The 27,526-nt window shown below is 44.8% G+C and overlaps 1 protein-coding gene across 2 annotated transcripts in view; it reads right to left on the bottom strand.

The window, feature by feature from the left end:
* CACNA1S (calcium voltage-gated channel subunit alpha1 S) overlaps positions 1–27,526 on the bottom strand; it is a 548,608-nt gene that overhangs the window by 68,280 nt on the left and 452,802 nt on the right. For both annotated transcript variants that reach the window (XM_086923168.1, XM_086923169.1), the window contains exon 38: positions 10,387–10,511. In XM_086923168.1, the coding sequence (XP_086779294.1) occupies positions 10,387–10,511 (125 nt within the window). The remainder of the gene's footprint in view (positions 1–10,386; positions 10,512–27,526) is intronic.

The following is a 27,526-nucleotide window of genomic DNA, read 5'->3' as shown; positions in this document are numbered from 1 at the left end:
CGTTACAGACAATAAAAGTGTTTAGGCAAGGTCCTTGTTCTGAACTTCATAGACAGATTCTGATCCTTTTGGGGATTCGTTTAGAGGAACAACTCATTTCTGAGGGGGGCTCTGTATGTTTTTGGAAGACTGTAAAAGTTTGGGACCTATTGTTCACGGACTCTTGTGAAGGTTCTCTAATTGGTGTAAGAGATACGAGTATTTGTTATTCATTTATCTAGATGCGGGTAATTGCTCAAATTAACCAAAAGTATAGAAAAGGCCCTCATAGTCTCTCTATGAGGTACACATCAAAGAATTGGGGAGGCACTGTACAACTGCATGGCTCAGGAGGATCACAGGATTTGTGGAGACGGATTTGTGCTTACACCAAGCTGGATGGAGGGTATGGAATACCAGCGCTGTTTCAGAAGTGGGACGGAGAGTCCCACAGAAACACATAGAGCCAAGCAAACAGTAGCGCTGCGGAGCTTGCTCATCAGGGAGAGTCCTGTATCCTGTAGTTAGCTTACTTGCACTTGAAAACATGTGGACATGTGGAGCTGACTTGGAGAAGCACACAGGAGAGAGAGCGAGGGGAAAACAAAGCACAGTAAAGGTGGAAATAAGTACACGCGAGAGACAGCTGGAAAACATATGCACCCTTGTGCAGTGCTTAAACAATAAGAAACAAGCATTTGCAATGCAACAGGTCTCGCATTAGTTAGAGTTAGAGAATTTGGCATTGTTTATATTTAGCTGGATATGTTTGCTGGTTTGTGTACTGTGTGTGTTAGTGAATGGCAGGTTTGTATGTATCTGTCGAGTAAGTGTGTGTATTATATCGTTCCCATGCCATGTTTACATTGCCAGTGAGGCTAACAGTAGACATATACACAGAGACAAACATACAGAGAGACACATGCACCAATACACACATAGAGACAAACACACACAAACGCACACAGAGAGACAGGCACGCAGATAGAAACATACACACAGAGACACACAGACAGTCACGCACACATAGAGACAGACACACGTATAGAGACGCACACACAGACAGACACACATAAAAACAAAGATGCACACACAGAGAAGACACGTACTTACAGAGACGAATGCACATATAGAGACGCACACACATAGATAGAGACGCACACACAGAAAAATACACGCAGATAGAGACACGCACACCGAGACGAAGATGTGCACCGAGAGACAGAAACATGCACATGGAGATGCACACACAGACACAGATTCAGAAACGCGCACACAGCAAAAAACACACACAGACAGAGATATGCACACAAGACAGAGACATGCACACAGACACAGAAATGCACACACAGAGACAGAGGCGTATACATAGAGACGCACACACAGGGACAGACATGCACACACAGACTGAGACACACAGAGATACACAGACACACAGATACAGACACACAGACAGATAGTTAGGTAACTAAATGGGCTAAAGCATCCGCTACAGGGGCTTGTGCTTAACCTTACGTTTACAGTTGTTTTTAACTGTATGCCCACCCCTTACTGACCTTGCTCCCACAGGTGCGGATATGTTGCCCCTCAGTGTTTAAATACAGTACAAGGCAATAAAATATAGTTAATTGCTGTGGTGTTTATGTTTGGGTGATGAGTTTTAATGTTAATGCACATTTCGCGAAGTTGCTTCAAAAGGTGTCTTTCAGTTGGGCAGTATCAGCGATACTCCAGATGAAACAAGTACTGGCGCTTTAAAGCCACTGCCGCTTTTATAGCTTCAATGGGGCAGATAGTGCCATATATTCTGGAAAATAAGTATGGGAGATGCGGAGTGTCTACCCGACTTTAGTGGTGGGAAAGGGGGCTGGCATTTCTAAGGAGCACAGTAATGTTATTGATAAGCCAAGCACTGCCAGCGGTTGAGCTAACAGCAGGTACATACACTGCAAATTCTCCCTTGAAAACACTGGAGAAAGGGACCGGGATACAGCAGAAGCCTGCAGGGGCAGAGAGCCCCCTCCCCTGCAGCTGGAACGTCCAGGGAGGTCGGGCGGGCAGAGGGGAGTGAAGCAACAGGGTGTCACGTGGCCCGTAAGGAATGCAAACCAAACCAGACCAAGGGAAACAAGGACTGGGCGAGAAGGGAGGGGGGATGCCAGCAGGAAGGGAGGGGGTGGCAAATGGTGAGCATTTGGCGGACGCTTTGATGTTCTCAGTGGCCACGTGGCTCACTAAGAACATCAAAGCGGCCGCGAAAATGCTCCCAAAGGCTGTAGGAGGACAAATAGTGCGCGCGCCCGGCGCACATGCACTGTGCCCAATCCACCTGCAGACTTTGGGAGCATTTTTAAAAGCCCATTACTATACTCTCGCAAAGCATCGCTTTTGCGATTGCTATAGCAAGACCTACAGATAACCTTATTTATTGCCTGGATTTAGCGATCCACCAAAAATCAGGTTGTGACCCACAGATTGGGAAACACTAGACTATGTTGTTGCTTCATCTATGATAATAATCTAAGCCACACACAGGGTTCACATGACAGCTGATTTGCCTCTTAGTTCACAACTTTGTCAAGGTGTTGTCCTAAGAGTGGCAGGAATGTTTCTGTGTTTCGGTTTACAAACTAGCAGTTTAAAAAGCATACATGTCGCCGTAGTGATATAATCTGATGTACTAAGGTCAAACCCTTCACCATGTGACAGGAATATACATTTTTGAATTTTGAAGAGATTTTATCATATTTTTACACCATGATTGTAACACGATTTACATGACAAATATTCTTATCTCTTGGCTCGTGCATAGCCCCTTAGATGCGAGCCAGAACCTTGGCTCGGTTCTTCCTGATAATTTGTTGACTCACTCTCAGATTTAACAGGATGAACAGAAATGTAATGGAGGGAGGGGACGAAAGACACCAGGACAGGGTAAGAAGGGTACAGGAAGCAGTGAAGTGCGAAGGAGAGCACAGAGAGCGCTCAGCAGGAAATAACAGGCTGGGTGAGCGCAGGGAGTAATGTAGGGAAGGAAAGTACAGGTAGGAGAGCAGTGTGGGCACAGGAGCGATTGATCCTGGAGTAAAGGTAGGAGGAAGTGCAGAGATGGTGCTGAAGGAAGATGAGGGAGCTCATAATGAAGTGCAGGGAGGGTGCAGAGGCCGAGGCGGGAGCTTAGAAGGTAGTGCATGGAGCATGCATAGGGAAAATGCTGGAGCATAGAAGGAAGTGGCGGGAGCTTAGAAGTAAGTGCAGGAAGGATACAGAGGGAAGAAGCAGGAGCTTAGAAGGAAGTGCAGGGAGGATACAGAGGGAAGAAGCAGGACCTTAGAAGGAAGTGCAGGGAGGATACAGAGGGAAAAAGCAGGAGCTTAGAAGGAAGCGGAGGGAGCTCAGAAGTAAGTGCAGGGAGGATACAGGGGGAAGAAGCAGGAGCTTAGAAGGAAGTGCAGGGAGGATACAGAGGGAAGAATCAGGAGCTTAGAAGGAAGTGCAGGGAGGATGCAGAGGGAAGAAGCAGGAGTTTGAAGGATGTGGCAGGAGCTTAGAAGGAAGTGCAGGGAGAATACAGAGGGAAGAGGCGAGAGCTTAGAAGTAAGTGGCGGGTGCTTAGAAGTAAGTGCAGGGAGGATACAGAGGGAAGAAGCAGGAGCTTTGAAGGAAGTGGCGGGAGATTAGAAGGAAGTGCAGGGAGGATACAGAGGGAAGAGGTGGGAGCTTAGAAGGAAGTGCATGGAGGGCGTAGAGGGAAGAGGCGGGAGCTTAGAAGGAAGTGTAGGGAGGATACAGAGGGAAGAGGCGGGAGCTTAGAAGAAAGTGCATGGAGGGCGTAGAGGGGAGAGGCGGGAGCTTAGAAGTAAGTGCAGGGAGGATACAGAGGGAAGAGGCGGGAGCTTAGAAGGGAGTGTCCGGAGCTTAGAAGGAAGTGCAGGGAGGATACAGAGGGAAGAAGCAGGAGCTTTGAAGGAAGTGCAGAAGGGCGTAGAAGGAAGAGACATGAGCTTAGAAGAAAAGTACAGGGAGGATACAGAGGCAAGAGCAGGGCAGTGCTATTGGCGTAGGAGAGTAGTGCACTGGGAGTACCGAACCAAAGGGATTACGCAAGAGTGTGTCGAAACACCCAGACACCCAGTGCCCGCTCCACCCCCAATCTATGATATTCATAAGCTCCCTATAGTCTCCATAGGCCCCTGCACACGTCACACGGCCCCTCCGGGACAATTTACATTAATACCTTTATCAGGTTCATCTGTCACGCCCCTTGGGCGGGCTAGTCATGATGCGCATTTGTTGGACGTCCTTGCGCGAGCCACAGACCAAACCTATAGCGGGGAGGGCCCCTCACGCGCGGCTCAGGAAGGCAGCAGCACTATCTCCGGCCCCAACTCCGCCAACGGGGCAGCGGCGACGGAACACGCTGACCAGAGGAGTAGGCTAGCCCTCCAGGGGAAATGGTGGGGTGTTCCCAGTACAGGCCGGTGACCCTAAAGGTCCGGTAGAACTCGGATGCTGGTAGTGTAAGGCCAGAGGAAGTAACCGATTCCACCCCAGCCCTACCAGCCTCATAAAGGGCCTCAGAATGTCAGGCATTTTACTGCCAATTAAGCCTTGACCTTAGTATCAGTGACCATTTATGTAGTCCACACAACAAACTCTGATGCATCTTGCAGCTTTAACATCATATTCTTATTCCTATAAACTAACAGGTACTTTTTATCGACTTCAGAAGAATGACGGCTGAGCCAGTCCAACTGTGAGTTAGCGTGCGTGTTGCACGGCATTATGCGCAGCAGTTGCTCAACCAGCCGGACTATCTGACTTGCTTGATAACCCATATTGATTTCCCCATCCCTGTGAAGATGTCTGGGCAGTATGTCAGCCTCGCTGCCGGCTCTCCGTGGTGGCTGTGCCGCGCAGGCTGACTGGGGCAGGCGGCCTTAATGGAGTGCTCGGCGTGTGAGCCCACTGTGGCCTCCGTCCGGCACTCATCTCTTTCCGAGAACAGGTGGAGACAGCCTGGTGTTGGCGATTCCTTGACTGGTCCAAATGAGGCCCTGCAGGAGGGTACCGGTCAGCCGCCGCAGTTTCTTCAGACTCCGGTAACGGGGAGGGGCTGTGGAGCAGGCATCCGCTGCTGGGTCCGGCCATCATCCGGACCGCGAAGGGAGCCTGGGTGGGGTACCTGACCAACAGCAGAGCCGGACCAGCCACCTCACCTAGTCATGGAACAGAAAGGTATGGGGTGGGTGGGGGACGGGTTCCTAGTCGATAGCTGAGCTGGTGGTGAGGTAGAAATAGGACCCAGTCAGTAGTTTACTTGGTGGGATGACTTTGGGGCATGTTATGGACACATAGGAGGCTCGGAGCCCTGGCCACACTGCTCCTGAATTTCTGGGGAAAAAGCAACGAGCTAGAGACGCGGAATGGGGCGAGAGCACTTAACTGGCTCTGAGGACCGGAGCCGGCAGCGCCCGGAGCCCCGGGGATCTACTGCCTCGGCGGGCTAGTCCTGCTGGCGGTGGCGTCCTCTCTGTCCCGTAGCGGCCGACCTCCTTAGCTCCCCTGGCCGCGGTGTGCATCCCTGCGGGACGGAGCGAGCCTCTCCTCCCTTCAGCCCATGACCCGGGGTCTCGCTGCCCCATCCAGCCGTCGAGAAAAAAAGTTGCCTCAATGAAATTGTAAGCTTTGGACCAGCCTTTTCCAAATTCAGTCAGACGGCCCAGAACCCTGACGGCAGATTCATTTATACAATAAAAAAAGTTTGGTTTTGGCATGACAAGCAGCACAGCACTGAAAGCGATTGCTATTGTACCAAAAAAGAAAAAGCCTGTGAGTGGTGCGCGCACGCGCCACACTACGAGGCATATGTCTTCAATTATTGTGCCCGTGTCTGGCCGAGATAATTGAAGACATATGGGCTTTGGTGCGCGTAACAGACACCAATAGGCCATGGGTGGAGCTACGTGACCGCCTATGGCCTATTGCGTGTTCTGTTAAAAAACAGCACGCATGCAAATCCCAATGAAAATGGACCTTGGAAATGCACACGCACGAGCTGTGTGGAATTTCAAGATCCTTTTTCAAACCCTACCAAAAGGACTTTTCGCTTTGCGAGCCCTAAAAACTAGTGTTGGGAAAGTGTACAGTGGAAGGACACAGGTAATGCACCCAGGCTCAAGGGGAGAAACAAACTCAAGAAGAGGAAGGAGAGAGCTCAAACAAGCTGACGAATAAGAAGCAAGCAAATCAGACTGAAAATACGGCCAACCAATTTTAAGCTATGGTCGTGCTCTAAAGCCCACTGTAAGCTACAGCACATGCACTGTGTAGTATGCGAGACCTAAAAAAAAGAGTTTAGTTTTTGAGCTTAGTTTTAAATGCCTCAAGAGTGGGAGTTCATCAGAACTCTACTGGTATCGTGTTTCACAAGGAAGATCCGAGAGAACACAGATGCCTGACACCCATGGAGTAGAAACAGAAAGGAATGCTGAAGGCGTGACTAAGGTCCTGGTAGATAAGGGATCATCGTGACATACAGAGGCAAGACATTTCATGAATACTTTGGGGTTGGGCCATGATTGCACTTAAAAAACTGCATAAAACCTTGAAACAGATTGTAGACTGCACTGCGAAGCAGTGAAGCTATTGATCTCGCCTCAAATATATGCAGATTCTCGCTGAGGAGGATTAGGAACCGGGTGGACATATTTCCATTCTATAGTTTATTCAAAAACCCCAAATACATGATTTTTATTTTGAAAGCACCTCATATCCGGAAATACAATATTACAAAATACAAAAACAACAGTCTTGCTTTTTGGAAGATCTGGCATAATATTTTTCTGCAAAGTGCCAAATTAAAAGTTTTCACCACTAAATCTACTTATGATTGAATGGGCAGGGACTCTTCCAACATGCACCCTGGGTGTTTACTTATAATTGAGGAGTAAAATCCTGATAGAAAAACACAAAGGTGACTGTCCCAATTGTGACTCAGTGCCTTGCCTTTCTCACTGGCTCTTATAAAGGCACCTCAGTCTTTCCCCCACTGAACATAAGTCAGTTTGTGTGCACCATCACTGCATTTCATTAATCCTGCTTGCAATGCATCCAGTTCTCCAGAATCCATCTCCATCGCTTATGATCAACTGAGTGTCATCAATGTATAAATGGAAGCAAAAGTAATGACTCTGGATGGTGGTCATCAAAGTTCTGTATATATATATATATATTGAACAACATGAGAGAAAGGGGGATTCATGAAGAATACCAAAGGTGACACAGGATGAGGCTGAGAAGTACAGGCCTAACTTGTTCAATTGTTTCCTCTAAGGAAATATTGAAATCAGTTCAGAGAAATATGAGCTACTACCCCTACCACATGCATCCAATAGATCAAAATCTCACGATCCACCATAAAATGCTTCCTAGTTGCGTATTAAGACTACCATGCCCACAACTTCTCCACCAGAGAGCTGCCACATCCTATCCAGCGTGTCAAGAAGCGAGATCTCAGCTCCCTAGTTTGCTCTGAACTCCCATGATGTGGTGGCATGGATGTCACATTTACTCAGGTTTTTGTGCAACCGTTCAGACAAGAAATGTTTCAATATCCTCATTTATTAAGCAAAGACTTCCCATTAGACATCTACATTAGGTGGTCTGAGTGAGATGAGAAAGCCAGATATTTGGGTGTGAGTGGGATGGCTGTGTAAAACATCACATGAAGTCCGAGTCCCATGTAATGGGCTGTGTACTGGGAGTTATATGTGAAAAGCACTAGAATGGAATCCCTGTCGGCTAATAACACCTGTGAGTGTGACAAGTGGGGACAATGCCATTTCATGGAGGTTTTGCTTCAAAAAGAGTGAGTTCCAAAGTCAATGAGCCTGGCTCACAGGAGAGGGGACCCTCAACTGTTACTTGTACCTGTTAATAAGGGTAGGTTTCTTACCCCTCATCCCTTTTGTCTACACTCCTGATTTTATCAGTCCATGCTGTAGAAAATAAGTTGAATGGAAGCTAATTAGGGCTCGAGTCGGGGAACACGCAGGAGGACTACGTCCCCCCAATTATTTTACCCAGTCTTTACCAGGTGGACGCCATCCCCCCTGCCTCACTGTTCTTTCCTGGAAGAAGAGTTGGATGGAGTTGGATGCCTGAGGCTCCGGAGTTCTTCCGGGACAACCTGTGAGATGGACAGACACCAACAAATGCGACCATGCCAAGTTGGTGAGGTCGCGACCTGTAATTATACAAGATTTATAAGGCTGCGCGAGTTAATTGTGGTTTAAAAGCCTCAGCAATTTTGAACCCATAGGATAGAGCAGAGAGGTGACTGTTGCTGTTGAAATGCGTGAAGCTAGGAGTCACAAAGGGCATCCGGGCTGGCTCAGTGTGACAGAGGATCAAAGTGAAGGACTCCCTGTAATGAGAGGGGACTTCCTTTCGCGACGTCACTTCCTGTTGTGCTGTCACTTCCGGTGACCACCTAACTTGGAGCGTCTCCCCACATCTTTTTGAAGGACTTGTGCCCTGAAGTTAATCCACCCGCCCAGTGACTGTTTACACATTGCAGTACACCGAAAATCATTTAACTCGTGTTTGGGTCTTTACCACATATCAAAAAAACTGCCAGAGTAGCAGTAAAGGTTATTAACCACACCACCCAGACCAGAGAAGATAATAGGTAGGCAGCCAATATGGCTCAGTTTGGTGCATACCAAACCACAGACGTCTGTGTGTGAAGTACAGGTCACGTGTTTGAATCTTGCAACATCCAGCTCATCCTTCTCAGGTCAATAAAATGTGAGCCTTTGATTTGAGTCATCAAATGTCCCATTATTTAAGAATTAGCAGACAGAGCAGTGCGTGGGTATGCGCTCTACACAGATACACTAGAACACTCTCCCTTCCCCCTCACACGCAGCTGATGCACTGGACACGCTGCAATTCGCATTGGACCACCCTGTGGGGTCAGAGGCGCCAGGGCGGACTCAGCTGAATGCACCGCGCGCCGGATACTGTACATCCCTGACAATGGCAGCACGGTTCCTGTGCGCTCTTAGCAGGTAAGATGTCATGAGAACCGCCCGCCCTCCGGGGATGAGGCAGGAAGATGACAAAAGGCGTGGCAGGCGCCTCCCTGCCAGCCACACTAACCGCATTATACGAAGTGATCCCTGAATCTGGGACAGCAAAGGTGTCCGATTTACAGCGGTGAAAGCTGGGTTTCAAGAGAATCGTCTCCCCTCGACCAAAACAAAGGTATATAGTTCAGCTGTGGATTAATTGCTCCGATCTCGGTATCAGTGCTTGGCCTGGGGTGTGTGGGCAAGATGTATACGGTTACAGAGGTTGGACCTATTCCTGGGCGTCAGTGCACTTGCTAGGTTTGATTTAAAAAATAAAGCAGATTCTGTCGCTTTACGAAAGGCTACAGGGTTAATCACTGTTCCAGCCGCGCCGGCAGAGGGCAGTGGCACGAAGGATGCCTCAAATCAGCGAGGACCTTTCCCCCAGAGCCCCCACCTGATTGCTCGGCTCTCTGGACATGAGCCTCACTCGACCCGCGTTCTATCGGCCTTTTAGAGGCTTCGACTGCGTGACATGTACTGGTTTTACTATCGCCTTGCAACTGATCGAACAACGACACCGGCCGCCGCCTACCTGGCATCTGACTGGCTTGGCCCTCAGACCATTCCATGATCTATCACCTTTCAGTAACTGACTCTGATCAGAGTTTTAAAGACAGTGGTTTATTGATAACTGACCGATTCTGCAAGGAAAGGCACCAATGCTTGCTTCCATCTTTGGACCACCTGTGCACTAGCCTCCAGTCTCACAGCCTTCACACACGACTAAACCTTGAACTCTTTTTTCATGGAGTTAATATTCTATTGGATTCTGAATTCTTTATAATAAAACAAGGTGATATTTAGTATCCATAGGCATCAATAACCTGCCTTTTATTAAATAATGTTTAAACTATTGGGTGCTGACTTTTGTTATAATATAAATCACCTAACCAAGAAAAAGGCTTAGATTATTTGGGAGTATGACACACAGTTTGGAAGAGAGTTTAAATCTTTTTGAAAATTGCTACTTTTTTCAGGGAAAATCTCGCATCTTTTGAGACACATTATACAGGGGAGGGCTGTTTAATGTATTGAGATTTTCTCGTGTGCTTCTCAAACTCATTGGCAGTGGTTTCCAATGGCGTCATCCAGCAGGGTCAGATTAGACAATTATATATCAATGTAATAATATTGGAGTGTTGTCAGAAAAAAATTGATCTTGGTTTAGTGAAAGTAAATGGATTCATGTGCTTAAAAAGTTTATAAAACCATACTGTAGGTGCGCTGCAGATACCGATGTAACTTTCCTGGCACAAACTTCACCCACCTGAATTTGCACTGCGTTCTTTTTTGGTCGGTAGCCGTAGTATTCCTCCTGTCGCTTCATGAATTTCCGGAAATGCTCCTGGATCAGGAAGGTGGCATAAAATTTCCCTACTGTGACTTCATCATCTGTTGAGAGAAAATCAGGAGGAGATCATTACAGACAATACAGAAACTGACACCTCTTCTGAATTCAGAGGATTCGATAGGCTCATGTCTTTTTACCCCCTTATAAGGTTGAAAATACAGTCAAGGGTCCGGAAGAGCTTGACATAACTATCATTGACCAAGAGCTAGCAGACTTTGTGGGAATATCTGGATTTTTCCTATCGGACGGTTTCTGCCTGAGTGTATAGAACTAGCGGGTCCTGCTAAGTGAAGCAAAGGTTTTAAATAGTGACACTGTATCCCTTCAGAGCCAGAGGCTCTGGTGCAAAAATGACAAAGGAGAAGGGTACACTGGGAAAATGAAGCCATCATGCAGGAGAGGCTTCTTGGGCCAACATGTCAAATTGTCTCAAACAGTTTAGCATTTTCACTGGGAGACAGAATACACAGGGGTGCTAATAAAAGAACGATGGGTTAATTATTAGTCTATTCATTCTCATAGACAAACTTCACCTCTTGACCAAATCTCAACAAATATGCCATATTACTCCAATATTAATAAGCGAAAGTTTCTTTCCTGGCTTTACAGTGTAAATTGGCGATTTATAATTTCAGAAAGCCATTGAGAATAGAATAAATTATTTTATTATGACAAAAATTCTGAAACGCATGTTAACAAATTGCTTATTCTAGAGGTATTGGGTGGATCTCTGTAGAAAATAATAGATTGGTTCGTGTATACGTATGCAGTATTTATATAGGGCAAACCTACAAGCATTAGAGTTCTGAACAGGGACGCAGCAAAAATAAAATTACAGGAGTGTTTTCAGCAAGGAGGGAAGGTGTACTGCTGGGAAGAGGGAGGAAGGAGAGTATTTCCTGTGCTGAAAAGTAGTGCTCTTTCAAGGGGGTGTCTTCGTCTTTTTCCTGAATGGAAAGAGGGTAGGGGAGGCCTGATGGATACATAAATGCCTGTACAGTTGCTAGATGCATGATTAGAGAGGGCTTGTTTTGTGTTGTTCTGCTTGCAGAGTGTCGAGAGCGATGCAAAATAGTGAGCTGGGGAGCCAGGCTGGCAAGGCTTGCTGATTGTAACAGCTCTGTGGCCACTGTCTGCATGTGGTCTTAAAGATGGTGCAGGCTGGTGAGGTGAACAACTGAAGTTCCATCGGAGTGACTGTAATGTGTTGAAATGTCTTCAGACATTTAATGAGGTATTCTGCAGCATGTCAGATGCCTTTCAGGGACATCAGTGTGGTATTTGGGAGGCCGTTTCCACTATTTATATGTAAGAGTACAAAGACTGGGAAAGCAGTTCTGAAGTCACTTTAATGGAAGGATGGTTTGACTTTTTTATAGAAAGAAGTGGTGCCAAGCCATCTTGCTCTTTTTGAAAATGTGTTCCCCGAGAGTGAGGTTGGTGTCAAGGGTGAAACTGAGCTTTAGGGGATAGTTGCGGGTTGATTATGCCCAGATTCACTTGATTGAGCTAGGTTTATTTTTGATAAATTGGAGGAATACGGTTTTAGTTGTGTAGAATTTTTCAGGGAGGTGCTGACTATACAAGACTAGACAAGGTGCTGGCAGTTCTTGAGGCACTGGGTTTTTTGGCTGGTGTAAATGTAAATTTGTTTCTTTATCAGTTAATACTGTTGTTGGTGAGTAGAGTGCCAAGGGGCTCCAGTCTGTAGGCTCGATTTGATAGGCAACATGATGGATCCCAGTGTAACTCAGAGGAGGAAAGGGACCTTCTCAAATCTGAAGGCCCTTATATATGGCCACCTGATATCAGTTGAATTGATAGGCAACAACCAGTGGAGGACATTGCCAGTGATTCATTTGTGGGGAAACAGGTAAGGATGAGGGTGAGTTGGTTACCAGTGTTAAACGTGTCAGATAGGTCCAGAAAGATCAGAAGACAGGGGTTATCTTTACTTGTAGTTAGGAGAGATGTGTGGATTTTTATTGACTTTCTAGGAGTGAACTTAAGTTGTTGAGAAGACATTGAGGTTGGCTGTTAGAGCGTGGGTGGGAGTTATCCATGAAAGAGAATAAGGATAATTTGAGCTCTAGATTGCTCAGCGAGATATCCAAGAAGCTTCTGAATGTTTATTTACCTTGATGTGCTGGTTGCACATTCCAGATTTCTGCAACATCATAGATTCTATAGATTCCCCAAGTCAATCTTTGCTGTCATTCATGATTACATCATACAGACAGGATAAATAAAAAGTTGTTGAGGCCGTGTAATATATGTAGTCTTCCCTTATTTGCTCCTAACTAATAAATTGAAGATTAGTGTTATACAGCAAGGGCGTCAGGCCGGATGCCCGTGGGTGCTAGTTTGTGGTTAGGGGAAAAGCAGACACTCTAAGCCCTAGGCTGGTCTAGAACCTAACATCAGCCCTTGGAAAATTATTCCAACTAGCCCCACATTGCTTCATGCAAGAGAGCCTAGTGAGCCAGGGTGTCTCTGTGGTTTGTCTGTAGGCAGTGTTGTAACCCAAAGACAGTTTTAGAAATTGTTGAATTCTAAATCATGCAAATTAAAGCAATGTTTTTCAAATATATTAGCTAAGCACTATCAAACCTGGATCCTGCCAGCCAATCCATCTCTGAAAAAAGTTCCTTACCTTGAAGGCCACCGAAAAAGTGTCGTAATGGCCTGCCTGTGTCCCACGTTTTATGAAAGTGTCTACAATGCTGACCAAAGCTGTGTATATACGTCTTCCATCAACACACATGACTGTAGTAATAAGACTAATCATTCCTATTCCTTGAAGGTTATTTTTGGGGATGTTTCCTATACACACTGTGAGCTTTCTAGACCAGAGCGTCGATATGATAAACAAATTCCTCATGCAGTGCACATTGAAATAAGAGACTCCCGTGCTAGAATACAATTAAAAAGTTATAAATGAAGAGGAGAGTAGACCCCAAGAGAGGAATAAATGTGAAATTCGTCGAAGACCTGACAACACAGAAAAAAGCTATGACAACATGCACATTTGTTCTACATATAGTGATGAATCTTTTTCTTCCCTTGCTATGATCTGAATACAGTAATCAAAAGGTAAAGGTGGACAAATCGCTGAAATATGTGAGGTCGGAAATGGCTCCCTAATGTGCTTTTTTCCTAGGATATGTGGATTAAGCTAGTAGGGGGCGTGGGGGGGGGGGGTTTAGCAGGCACACTGTGGTTCCGAATTAAATTTACAAACGCATACAAGAATTCTATTTCTCAACAGAAGCTGCTTAGAGCGCTGGACACTGGAGGATGCCCCTGGCCTCCTTCATGGTGCGCTATATATGGGGAAACAACCTTAACAACGCTGTCATTACATCGCGTTACCTTTACAACGTGACTGTTACAACGCCTGCGTTGTTACATCTCAGTACATTACAACGCAAGTCGTTACGACTTGCTCTAGATGGCGCTCTAAACTAAGGAATAGTGTACTTTACTATTCCAACACCTTCCCTACTGTTACACACACTGGAGTTGGAGTAGTAAATTATACTATTCCTAAGTCCAGCGCACCATCTAGAGAAAGTCATTGTAACGACTCGTGTTGTAATGTACTGTGATGTAACAATGCATTCGGAGTAACAACCGCGTTGTATTCGCATGCGTTGTAAGCGCATGCAATGTTATGGTATATATTCTATATATGTATCTACTCCATCTTTCTGTAAAGCAGCATTGGTCACCTCTGGAAAACTGAGTTCAGTCCTGGAGGCCACATCTGGAGTAGAGTATACATTTGTAGAGGCCACATCTGGACTACTGAATCAAGTTGTGGAGTCTACATCTGTAATATACCTTTCCACCGTGGAGGCCACATGTGAAGGGTTGAATCAAGATACGGAGGCCACAACTGATGTTTTGTTTCCAGTTCTGAAGGCTACAATTTCAGAGAGAGGGACAGATTGGAGAGAGCCCAGTGGTTGGTGAAAGCACTTTGCCAAAAGTGAAACCGACATATATGAAGTTAATATTTTTAGGGTTCAGGGTCAAAGTTGAACTACACATTAGCTTGGAAAGATAGCTCATTTGTTTGAAAATCTTGTAACAACGGAGGGAGAAACAAAAAAAAAAGAATAAATAAAGGCAGTGGTAAGCAAAGAAGAACACAAGTACAGAGTAACCATAAGTGGAGCTAGAGACCTTGTCGGGCCTTACTATGATAGACAGACATGATACTGGCCTAGAAATCACATAAGCATTCAAATTCCATGACCCGGCAGTGCCAGCTGCCCCACCAGCATCTCCTATTACTACAAAAATGCAACGAGCGGTCTTCAGGTTCCACTGCAGCCACGGTCTGCCTGTGTCTCAGCCCTGGTCCCCTACTCTCAGGGACTAAGGAGGCTGCACCAGGCACCCCCTTGGTTTCGCCCCCTTTGGTTTAATTTTACTGCTGTATGTATCCAACATGCAACAATGTCCTAATTTGCTGTTTGCAATGACATCATGATGAATTACAAATTGGAGGTAAAATAAAAAGCAGTTTCTTTAGGCAACATTAAGGCGCTTTCTTAGTTTGTTTAAAGCGACAGATTTCTCAGCAGCTGCTTATGAATAGAGCTACCTGCTCCATTGCCTTTATGCATGGTCTGTGCTGCAGCCTGAAAGCCTCAATAAAGTGTTACACAGTTGCCCACCCTAGGCCTTTCCTTTATTTGACAAGTGTTCATCATCACAAATTGATACCCACGCATCAAGGGGCGCATTAGGTTTCATGCCTTTATCCACGGAGAGGGCGGAGTGTCACGCCCTCCCACACACCCCTGCTGAGAAAATTACCTTTTATGCAGCGCTCCGATACCAAAAGCGCCAAAGGCGCCGAGTGCTTCACTCCTAACAAAGGCCGTTTCTATTAATAAGAAGGTGAAACTGTTCCAGTGCAGGCATGTTTCACTCTATGTACAGCTGCAGGGAGTTATTGCAGGATCTCGGTACATAGGTGACAATCCTCTCCTTTGTTGTTTGGTTATTGCTGTGAATGGATCCTGAAAAGTCGCAGTGTACTGGGTGTCATTGTTCTTCTCTGTGGTACGTGAACACTTCTGGGTGGTCGCACATATTACCCAACAGGGACACACCGTTCGCAGCTGCTGTCATATATATTTCCGTGAAGTTTTGTAGGATGACTGTATCAGGACTGTCACAGGGACTTAGGAGAGCGGGGGGCAGAGATGGCTTTATGCCCCAGGTCGTGAACTCTCCAGGGCCTCACTGCCTTCAACATTTATTATAGATTTTGAATTGAAAGCAAGCTTGTCACCTCTCTTAATCATGATGCAGCATGTGTCTAGACCATTAGAGGGCACAAGAAGACATGTTTGCTCTTTCACTGAAGGACATTTTTAGGTCGAAGCCTGCCAGGCAGCACATTGTATATTGAAAGACTCTTTGGGGACATGTCAATGGGCATTTTGTTTTATCAATCTTATTTTCTTTCTTTCTATTCAATCGTTTTATTTGTTTCAGCCCACTCATTTAGTCTTTGTCCCTCCTGTGGAGGATAGCTTTTTACCATCTCTCTGATTGGCTACTTTATGGGAACTTGTTCTTGTTTTTCTAAACGCACTCCACGAGAGAGTATGCATTTCCACCTTCTCTTTGTCTTGCCACTTCTTCCAGCACATTTCTTTTCATGAGCATTCAATGAGAGTGTATGCATTTTTACCATGAAACATGCTTGCTTCTTTCTTTCAGAGCATTAGTTTTCATAGCATTACAAAAATTGTAATTTCCTACAACTCTGTACTTCGAGTCACTCTTATATATGCTTTCACTTTTATATGGCTTTGCCCTTAAAGACGCTCTCCTGTGCACTTTAATTTCTTCTTTGTTCGCTTCCATACTCCTCCACGATTTTCTGTTTCTAATTCCTTCCTTCCCTACAACCTCCATATTCCTTTCCCCATTCACACACTCTGCGTTGCGTCCCCTGAACGCACTGTGTTACACCCACCCACTCGCCATGTTGCTTCCTCTTGCCCTCCAGTTGCTTGTGTTATTTTGTAGGCGCATGCATATTTAGTGATGCAGCCAGCCTGTAGGCTTTTTTCCTGTTTAGTAGCCATCCTGCACAGCATTAGAAATGCTGTGCAGCATGGCTAAAACCATTGGCAAAGCCAAAAGGTCCCAAAGGTAATCCCTATTGGTTTTGCCAGTGCTCTCTTAATACTTAGAAAGAAGTGCTGCTTATAGCATCTGGCCAATATGGAAGAAGCATTCAGAGGACCCTGCACTAAATGTTGGCCCCTGGCTCACACTAACGTTCGACACGCGTGCTCTGTCTGATAGGGAAGTACAAGTTCCCTACCATCGGCCATACAGGGTCAGATGGATGCTCTGCTTCCTCTGCTGCTCATATATTTCCAAAGGTAGCCGAGACACAGACTGAAACCCCGGAACCATTTACCACACTGTTAAAGCAGCAAGGAGTGTGACATATTCCTTGTGGCTGCCTCATAAGAATCCTTGATACATGAGAATGTCCATCAGAATATTGTCTGTTTTTCAATACTCATACCATTTCAAGGACTTTCAAGAGGGGAAGAGATGTGGCCTAACTGCAAGAGCTGCTGACGTTGGAACTGAGGAACCAGGTACGAGTCCTGGCATCAGTTGAACATTATGTCATTCTGGCCAAATTACGTAATCTCCTCCGGTTTACAAAATACATTTAACAGTGTGTAATGTGATTTGGCGCTCAGGTAAAGGCCTTGAATTCCCTTGGGCACAGTTCATGCAGCTGATGTAAAGTCCTCCAATTCACACTATATAAAAATGCACAAAAAGGCACCAAAGCCCTGTCTGTCCATCTGGTGCTCACTGGAACATAAACTATAATGACTTGTTGCCATTGCTGCCTCCACTGCACCTTGGATGGAAGCAGTGGCAGGAAAAGGGTCATGGACTATATAGATTCATTAAAATGAAACTCTGTTACCAAAGACACTAGAGAACTAAAGATAATTAAAGAACTGCAATAAATGTATCTGATTGCCCTTGGCTGCCAGAGCAGGGATGATTGACAATAGCAATGTTACTGCTAGCCCTTCACCAGTTTTCCCAGCTGCCTTATAAATATGGTTTCCACTCTATTTATAATGCACCCTTCTATCTGAGTTTTTGTCCACTTTCAAAAACACATACACAATATCCTCTAATGTCTAAAAATCATGTACTCCTTATGAATGACACAATTGTCACGAGGAACGCTTTTTTTGTGTGACTTACCTCACATCATAACTGTGAACAGGTTAAAACAGTGAAGCCATTAAGTATGTAAAAGCAAGTTGAGAATTCACTGAACCATAATTTAAAGCACAGGCCAAAACTTTACACCAACTCCTTCAACATTTAAGATGCCATTGAGCACTTAAAATAGTAATACTTACCAAGTTTCCTTAAAAGAAAAGAAAGTGCCTCCCTATAATCTCTCAAAGATAAGACCCAAAGGGGCATATTATTAAGCAGGGCGTTAAAATTATCGCCGTTTTAGCGGGAGAAAACTGCAGCTAAAGCGGCGATAATGGGCTTGATAATATGCCCTGGAGACTTCCCATAGAAGCCCATGTTCACACCAGAACATGAGTTTCTATTGGAATTCCCTAGGGCATATTATCAAGCCCATTATCGCCGCCGCTTTAGCTGCAGTTTTCTGCCGCTAAACCAGCGATTATTTTTAATGACCTGCTTGATAATATGCCCCATAGGTCCCTCTTGAAAACTCATAAATAAAAGTCCACAACCTCAACCACTGTCACCTTGAGTAGGTCAAAATGTTTATAAATGCAGTCTGTAGAATCCCAAACACCTGCACAAAGGCAGGTGGCATATTCGCCTCCATTTGACATCCAACAGGGCATCAACCTCCTCATCAAACAGGCCCAGAAAATCTAAAACTTTCTGAAATAAAATGTGCTAAATACCTCTGTGCAAAGCCAAGGCAAGATCAGGGCTCCTTTCATGATGGAAGCAATGGTGACAGAGTGGGCTATACACAAAGGTAAACTTACAAGTGGGCTTATCTACACGTTTATGTTTACTCTTACACCATCTAGTAAATTTAGTACATTAGGCTACTCACCATTTACAAGTGTAAATTTACTACAAAGTGTAGACTTAAGTGTCTTTTCCACCCTTTCAAATGCAGGGGTGGAGCCCAATTTATGAGTGTAAAGTTACTACTTGCAACTATTCACGCATAGGTGCAGATCTCCATCACCAGGGTGCATATCACCCTACGGTAAAGTATATGGAACAGTTTAAAAGTGTAATAAAGTTTAAAAATATAAATGATTTATTTAAGATATATATTAATGTAAATTATTTAAAATATTTAATTTCAACATAGAACAAAATTAAAAAAATGGAGCATTCTTAATTTTGAATTGATTATTTAATTATTTTGTATATATTACATTTAAAGTATTTTGCTAAGATTCAAATACAATTCCCACTTAAAGTAGAACATTTATATTTACTTATTATGTAGTAAACATATTAAAAGTTATATACAGAATAAATGTAATTCCGTTTTTCAAATAAAAAAAGGTTAAAATATGTAGATTTTTTAAATGTTAACATAAGTTAACTTAATTTAAAATTATATCATTTTGGCTTTGATTGTATGCCCCTGCCTCAATTATTTATTATTTTCTTGCACTGTTACAGTACCAGTGGTTGGCAATGTGGAGTGCTGGGCTTTTTAAGTCTGTTTTTGCTGCATTGTGTCTGTTGTACCTATAGAAGTGCAGTCTGTGAATAGCAATTGTAAATTGTAAATTGTAAATTGATACTTGTATAGCTCACTACTCACCCGCAAGGGTCTCAAGGCGCTTGTACGAATACCGCTGTGGAACCCATCCTGGCTTTCCCTGTGAGGCGTCCACTCCTGGGCCCCCCTAAGGTGGAGGCCAGGCATCCTTAGCGTTGTGGGGCTTATTCTTTTGTGAGTAGGTGCATATCCCTAAATCTAACCCCCCCAACCCTCCTTTAAAGCCTTTTTCCTTTTCCCTTAACTCACCTCCATTAGTATCTTCAATATTCCAGCCCCGTTCTCCTGGCCCAACCCACATTTCCTATTAAAATGAGTACCTAATTGTATGGAGATAGGAAAGGTGGAGGCATTGACCTCTGTAAGTAGGTTTATGATTAGCATTTTGTAGTACATTAGAAATACTATTGTCGTAATACTATACGTACTACAAAATGCAGTTTGTAAATGGGACTCATAGTTTCACTGACAATTCATTTTTGATCAGTATCACATCTCACAAAATACTGGTAACTCTGGGGAGAACAAAAGCTGCACTTTTTAGTGTGTTTCGAACATATCCACATATTGATACTGCTAGAAATTGGGTTTCTATTTGGCTAGGGTATGTACCTATGCCAGGCTAAACCTACCACTCTAGTCACGTTAAAGGAGTTACACACCTAAGATTACCCTTGCTCATCCCCTTGGTAGCTTGGCAGAGCAGTCAGGCTTATCCCAGAGGCAATGTGTAAAGCATCTGCGCAACACACACACACACACACAATAGTGACATACAACATACACCATATATTCTTTATAAATCACACAGGCCTCAATCACATAAATCACGTTGCCACTAGGAAATTGTCATAACAATACATAGGTCATAAATCACTTTTCTATAAGGCCATTGTCATAACACAACAATTAGTGCAATAAGGCACATGTTTATAAGTTGCACATGCCATGAACACCATCACGAAAACATTACGCCTAACATCACAGTTCCAATGCTTGTGAGCCTGGCCAGTATAAGGCATACATCATATCCTTAAGGCATGAAAAGTGCAGTAGTTAGGTCACATTTAACACATAAATAACTCAAGGAGCAGCTGCACTCCTTACTGAAGTTTTATGGTTCACCAGAGTACAGGAACACCTGTCCTCCTATTAGGGACAATACAGCACTCCCAGGAAGGTTTCCCCTCTATGCGGCCAGTTTCTGATTGGGGGCCCCGTATTGGGCTCTCCCTGTGTTAGAAAAAATACACCCCAAGGTAAGTTACAACGGGGTGTGAGGACGCTCACACATGCACCGCCACAGGCAGCAGGAAGACCTCGCTGGGTCCCCACCCGCACATTCAGAGACAAGGCAGTTGCCCTTGGTAATGGGACTCACCCGCACTGTGGGTAAGTCAGAAATCCTTCTGGCGGCCTAGGACTCCCGCGGGGGCAAGCAGCACAGCCCCAGCAATCCCTGGTGAAGCTCTTCCTGGCTGCTCCTAGCGCTCCTCAAGGTGTGTGTAGAGGGGACCCCACATCCCGGGAGAAGCCACTCTATTAGCCGTGGCCATGAGGGGTGGGAGCACACTTCCTCACCGGGCTCAGCCCACCACACAAAGTCAGTGGAGCTCCTCCATCTGTGGTGAGGCTAATGCCCCTGGGATGTGCTGGGCTCCCTCTGTCGCTGCAGACTCCTCTTTCCTGCTGGGGGAGCTAGGAATCCCTCAAAGCTCTGCTGTGATTTCAGGGTGCTGAGGTCAGCGCTCACCACGCACCCTGTCCTGGGACCCGGGCAGCTTTTCCAGCCAGCACCAACAGGGGATCGGCCTTGCGTAGATCCCTTCATTTACCAGCAGCACCCACCATGCACTTCTTGACACAATCAATAGGGCAAATGAAGCGCACACCTTGCACTTTGTGGCACAACACAGGAAAAATGAAGAGCTCACCATGCACTCATTGTGGTTGGTTTTAAAACAGTGAAGAACAGTCCAATCCTTCTCCTGGTCCAGGCAGGGGAAGCCACTGCAGGCTGTCCTACCCACACGTATCGGCGCAGCGCTCCTCACACAGCATATCCAGCTTTCCTCCCAGGCAGGTTCGTTTTAGGTATAGCAAGTATCTGTGCTTGAAGGCTTTTATCCCCCTGAGACTTCAAATAGGAGGCAAGCACACACAAGCTGTTGGAGATTCTTCAGAAGCAGGATGCCACAGCAGGGTAAAAAGAGTCAGTCCTTTTCCTCCACCATAGACAGAAGCAGCAACTGCAGGCCAACCCACCCCTCACACAGAAAAGGTAGCACACCTCACACAGCTTTTCAGCTATTCTTCTTGTCAGGGTCCTTTTGTTTCCTGAAGTAATGTAAAGAACTGGGGTTTTGTCATTTTTCTCTTTGCTTCAGTCTCTGAGCTCAGTCCAAACGAGTTCTGTCCTCCCTGGTCCAGCATGACCACAGGGAGTGGAGACAGCATTGCAAGGAGCCACAGCCTATTCAGGTGCTAGCAAAACTACTCCCACCACTCTAAATGCAGACCAGGTCTATTCAGCCCAGCGATGAGTCACCCAGGCAAGGCAGGACACACCTCAACCCCTCTTGTGACTCTCTAGAGTGAATGCAAATCTCCACCTGCTATCACTCCAAAAACCAGATGCTAAATACATAAACAGCCAGAGGCACACAGAATAGTAAAGCAAGTAAATGGCCACTTTCTAAAAGTGGCATTTTCAAACCCACAATTTAAAAACCAACTTTACCGAAAGGTGTGTTCTAAATCCTTAGTTCAGAGAGCCTAAACTCAATTTTTCTATCTTGTCCCAATTGAAAGTTACACTTGTAAAATGTTACAGTACAGCTCCAATGATAGCCTCTCAACAGTTAAAAAATGAAATATCTAGTATTTCACAATCAGGATCTGTAAAACACACCAGTTTGATATTTACCCTTTCACATACACTGCAACCTGCCAATGGGATTACCTTCGGTCTACCTGAGGGATGCCTTACATGTAAGAAAAGGGAAGGTCAGGGCCTGGCAAGTGGGTGCACTTACCAGGTCAACATAGCAGTTAACAACTGCATGCACAGACACAACAGTGGTAGGTCTGAGACACATTTACAAGGCTTTGCATGAGGGTGGCGCAACCAGTGCTGAAAAAACCACTAGTAGCACTTGATTTACAGGCAGTGCCACACTCAGTGCAGTTTACTAGGGATTTACCAGTAGAGCAAATATGCCAGTCATGGATAATCAATAACAATCTCAATATGCAAAGAGAGCTTATTCACTTTAGCACTGATCAAAAGTGGTACAGGGCCCAGAATCCTACAGCCAACAAACACTGGGTCAGAAAAATAGGAGGCAAAAGGCAAAAAGTTTGGGGATGAACCTGGAAAAAGGGCCAGGTCTAACACATACCCACTCGTCTATAAATGCTGTAAGACTGCATTCTCATAAAACTTCAACGTGTCGATATGTTTAAGCACGCAGTGAGCATCTGCATAAACTTCCCCTTGTACTATTAAATAGTAGTCTGATTGAAAATTATCATTACAAGCACAAATCTTCTAACTTTCACACAATTTCTCAAATACTGTTTTTAGCAGGAGACCGGTAGAACCAGTAGATGTCTCACAGGAGCCAATTTCTCCTCAGCCCAGTACCCTTGCAGATGCACATGAATCTTTGAACAAGAGCTTTGCCATTATATTCAGTTTTCACACATGATACTGAAAAGTTAATTTTGTGAAATTACAAGTAGGATAATGTAATTTTTTTATGCAATTCCATAAAATAAAAATTTACAAGCCTATACAAATAATGAGTAAAGCAAAGGTGCAGTTCATGATTACTCAATGCCAAAGTATCAATTTTTCCCTACACAACATCGAAGGGACCACTTGCCTGCCCTGGTGGATATAATGCATGGTAGACGTTTTGTCCATCAACAACAAAACCTGCCTAGTACCCATAGAAGACAACTCATCTGAGCCAAACTGATCATCCTGAGCTCCAACAAAATAATGTGGAGACGCCTCACACTTTCTGACCAAACGCGCACTTGGTATTTTCCTTCTTGTCTGTGAAGAAGACGCAGTCGGAGACCATTTATCCTGGTTTCCTTATTGGATTATTGCCCTGATTCAACCACACCTTATCCCAGCTAATACTCGGTCTCACTAATACAAGATATGTAGGTTTTCAATGTTATAAATATGGAGTCCTCAGTCAACAGTGAGAAAACAATTCTTCAGCACTGTCTGTAGGACAAGCACAATATTTGTTGCTTTTAGGCCTATTAACGTTAACCGCTGAATCCATTAAACACCTTCTCTGGTAAGATTAAATAATTCTCTCAGTAGAAGTGATGAACAGCCAGTGTGTCCTGAGGACATCCCTTGAACAATGCGAAAAGAGGATCCTAGGCTAATTTGTCACCCCTATGTTGTCAAGTACAGTCAGCCACTCCACCAGCTACAGGGGGATCTCTGTTTCCCTTTGAATGTCAGCTGTTTCCCGCCTGCACAGTGAATGGAAGACTGGCTGCTTCAAATACCTGGTCCAACCTTCACTATTTCACTACCATGCTGTTCTCAATGCAGGCACAAGTTTGTGCCTGCACTTGTAACAGTACATATCTTGGACACAGGGCACTGTCAAAGTTTGAATTCCCTACAAACGCAGAAGAGTGGAACCCTCAGCCCGCAGGTGTATGAACACCTGTGAGATTAGCAAATCGGATTATGAAAATCCAAATTCTTTCTTTCTGCTGCTAGATTTTAAGCCATTTCTACCATCTTAGACTTTTTCCTTATTCATGTACCTGCTAAATAGTCTGCAGTATAAAATTGGCCTTTTAATTTCTATTTTGCTCATTTCGAGAATTAAAAGACATGAGGTTCTCATTGTGATTTGCACCCAGCTATGACACAACTGTAGCTAAATCCCATTATGCTGTCTTCTGATTAATGTGTTCTCAGCCCCTTGAGGATTCCAGCTTCTGAGACTGCCTTGCAGACGTGCAGCTTCAGTCTCCGAGACATTTCTCTCTGTCTAAAATCATTCAGACACCTCAAAAGTGGTCAACTTTCAAACCATATATACAATCCCCCCCAACCAGAATAATTATCGAATTCTTGGACTGGAAATCTAATGTGAAAGCACACAACCTAAGTCAGAAGTGATGTCTCAGAACTAGGAAAATGAGAACTCATGTGCAAAAGACTCAACTGAGTCAGTGCAAAGTACAATAATTTGTTCTAAAAGTCTATACCACCCGCCTGTCTCAAAAATTGTACCTAGTCCTGAAGCAAGTGGTCAATATCTTTCTCGGCCAAATACCACAATGAATACTGGTATCCAGCCAAATTACTGACGTTTTTCACTGACTACAATGCCAAAGTGGCAGAAGGAAATATTTATTTTGCCTTAGCACCCATTCCTTTTAAGTCCCTGTTACACAAATTAGGGAAAGCCGTAGACCATCCCCCTCTGCAATTAGCCGTATGAACCACCGGAGAGTCTGGTACTGGCTGACGTGTTAGGTAAAGCTGATCATTCACCTCACAGGCCTATTACTGAATGATCCATTTTACCTCTGTAAGGCAGTCTTACAAATATTTGGTACCAGAGATGAATATTCCTCTATACGCAATGAGATTTTTTAAAATGCCTCTTCAAACGGAATTAAGCCTGCCATCAATATCGTTACTATAGTGCCGGGCCCTCAACATCATACAAGCAATGGATTTTTGGCTGAATACCCGATGACCTTTCAATGGGTATATGTGCCAGTCTATAATCTTACCTTGGTGCTTTTACGACAACTTAAGAGACACTAAGGGTCATATTTAGGGTATGACAGGAGGCCCACTGTCTCACCCGGTCAAGAATAATTCCTAAAGAGGAAGTCTGTTTTTTGAAAAACAGTCAGTGACCCAAACCTGGAGACAGTTTCTCTCTGTACATGAGGGCATTGAGCAATGTACTCTCCCCCAGGCACCAAACCTAACATGGCAGTCCTGGCCAGGGAAATCTATTGACAGTTGCCTCGCCCTGAATAGGGCAGGGTGAGGGTCACCATGACCTGTTTGTCCTGAGGCAGGTGAATTTCAGGCCAGAGGTTTCTGACTGAGGAGCCACCTGAAGCATACACAGCTCTTCCTCAGACTCTAGAAAGAGCGAGGGATCCTCAAGTTTGCTGGGGCAAGAGTACTTCCCATTTTAAGGCTGTGTTCCCACTCCACAAATCTCTAAATACCCCAAAGGGTGCTTTTGCTTACAGTGAGCGCGAATCGTAGGGTCTACAAAAAACAAAACACTTTAAAAAAGCATTCAAACTTGTAGGACTAGTGGATATGGCCCTTAGCACTGAAACATGTGTGTGCTCAGGAGTCCTGAAACCTGGGTTTGGAAAAGGGAACTGAAACGGTAAAATGAGCTAACGCTCACATGCCTCCAGTGCCATGATTCTAGAATAGAAAGGTATATAGAGCCCAGCATTCCCTGGAACTAGCATGAAAGAGAAAGTGGAGAGAATGGCATCAATTTGATTGATCTTATTTGTTGCTAACGTATATTTCTATTCAGACAACAGTGGTCCCTTTAAGGAAGAATATACGAAGTGAATAAATATAAACTCAGTCGTAGCTGTATTGTTTGGACTTGTCCAGCCGGACAGAGGTCTAGTATTTACTTGCAATTGAATATAGGAAATGTTACACAACAATTCACAAAGTGGGGCACACGCCTGCACCCTACTTAACACATGTGCAACAGACATTCAGTGACAAAACTGAAAAAAGGGCTTATAGGCAAAAGCTGGAGGTTTGTAGTACCAGTAATTGCACAGTGTCAAGGTACAACAAAACAAACAAAGGTACAACAAAACATAACTAACACCTTTACATTACACATAAAAGTTTTGAGCTTGTATAAGGTGTTATGAGTGGTCGACGGCGTTTCGGTCGGGTAACTTGGTACACAGATCATCATCAGGACATAGATATTATGCCCAACAATTTGAAGCCTCAGATGCCTAGCGGGGAGAGAGGGAAAAAAGGCAATGGGCGAGGGGATTAGGAGTAGTGAAAGCTATTAAAATAACACATTTGACAACAGAAAATGGTGCTAAAGCATACTCCATGCACAATCGGTGTAAAATTGCATGTCAATGTCATGGACACAGTTCCTAAGAGTGGCATCAAAATCATTAGGAAGACTCGTGAGGGTGATCCGAAGATACAAGATCAGCTTGGAGCAACCTTCCATACTAAGGTGGTCAGTATCCAACTCATACTGTACAGTTAAGCTTAGAATGTAAACAATTTAAAACCATTTCACATTCGGCATTCGGCGCAGCATTGCCATTACAGGGTGTACTAGAGAGTGACGGTCGTGAGAGGGCAATTCCGGAGGTGAAAGCGGTACTGAGCCATCGTAAGGTGGAGATCATGCAAGCAAGGGCTCGAGCGGTTATGTGTGACCGCAAATTAAGGAGGCGGCAAGGTGATCACAGGGGCTGGAGTGCTTACAGAATAAGGGTGAGCCAGTGTATGTTGTAGCAGGAGGTCCTGAACCTTGATGCGGTAGTGCTCGGTGGTTCGATTCCTGTAGGGAGGGGACGGATTTAGACAAGGAACGGATGAGATAGCTGAATGGCGGGCCTCTCGATGGACGCTTACCTATTAGGGGTCGGTGGAGGCAGAAGCCGTCAATGTGGGTTTGGGCGCCCGAACCTGCAGGTAGACAGGTCGGCTCAGTTAAGTCCAAGGGGGGGTCCACTGGCATACTAGCCTACGAGTAAAGGAAGGGAATGAGGGGGTCAGAACTAGGAGGTTGAAGAAGCGGTACCATGAGGGTTACAAAACTTACCGGGCAAGGGAAGTGCAGTGGCACAATCGCGGGGTCTGCGTGGTAATGTTCACAGCGTTGGGGACGGACAGGAGAAGTTAAGTAGGCACGCAATTGGTGAATGAAAGGATCACTCGGTTAGAAGTGAAGAGCGAGAAGGGACTATGCGATAAAGTGCGATCCGGGTCTAGCGGCCATCTTAGATTGGTGAAGGGATTTGAGAAGCAATGAGGGCCATCTTGGTGGGGAAAGGAATGGTACAGAAGTGTAATGAGTCCTAGGCCTCGTGACAAGGAAATTTCAGTGACATTCAAGGTCTATAATTATAAAATTTACAAAATGCGGTGGATGCAACTCCTGACATTACGTTAAGCATGAGCAAGTATGTAAACAAGGAATTATC

Source organism: Lissotriton vulgaris, chromosome 5 (assembly GCF_964263255.1).
Source record: "Lissotriton vulgaris chromosome 5, aLisVul1.2, whole genome shotgun sequence".
Lineage (NCBI taxonomy): Eukaryota > Metazoa > Chordata > Amphibia > Caudata > Salamandridae > Lissotriton > Lissotriton vulgaris.
The sequence above is the reverse complement of the archived record's forward strand: the minus strand, read 5'-3'. Positions and strand labels throughout refer to the sequence as shown.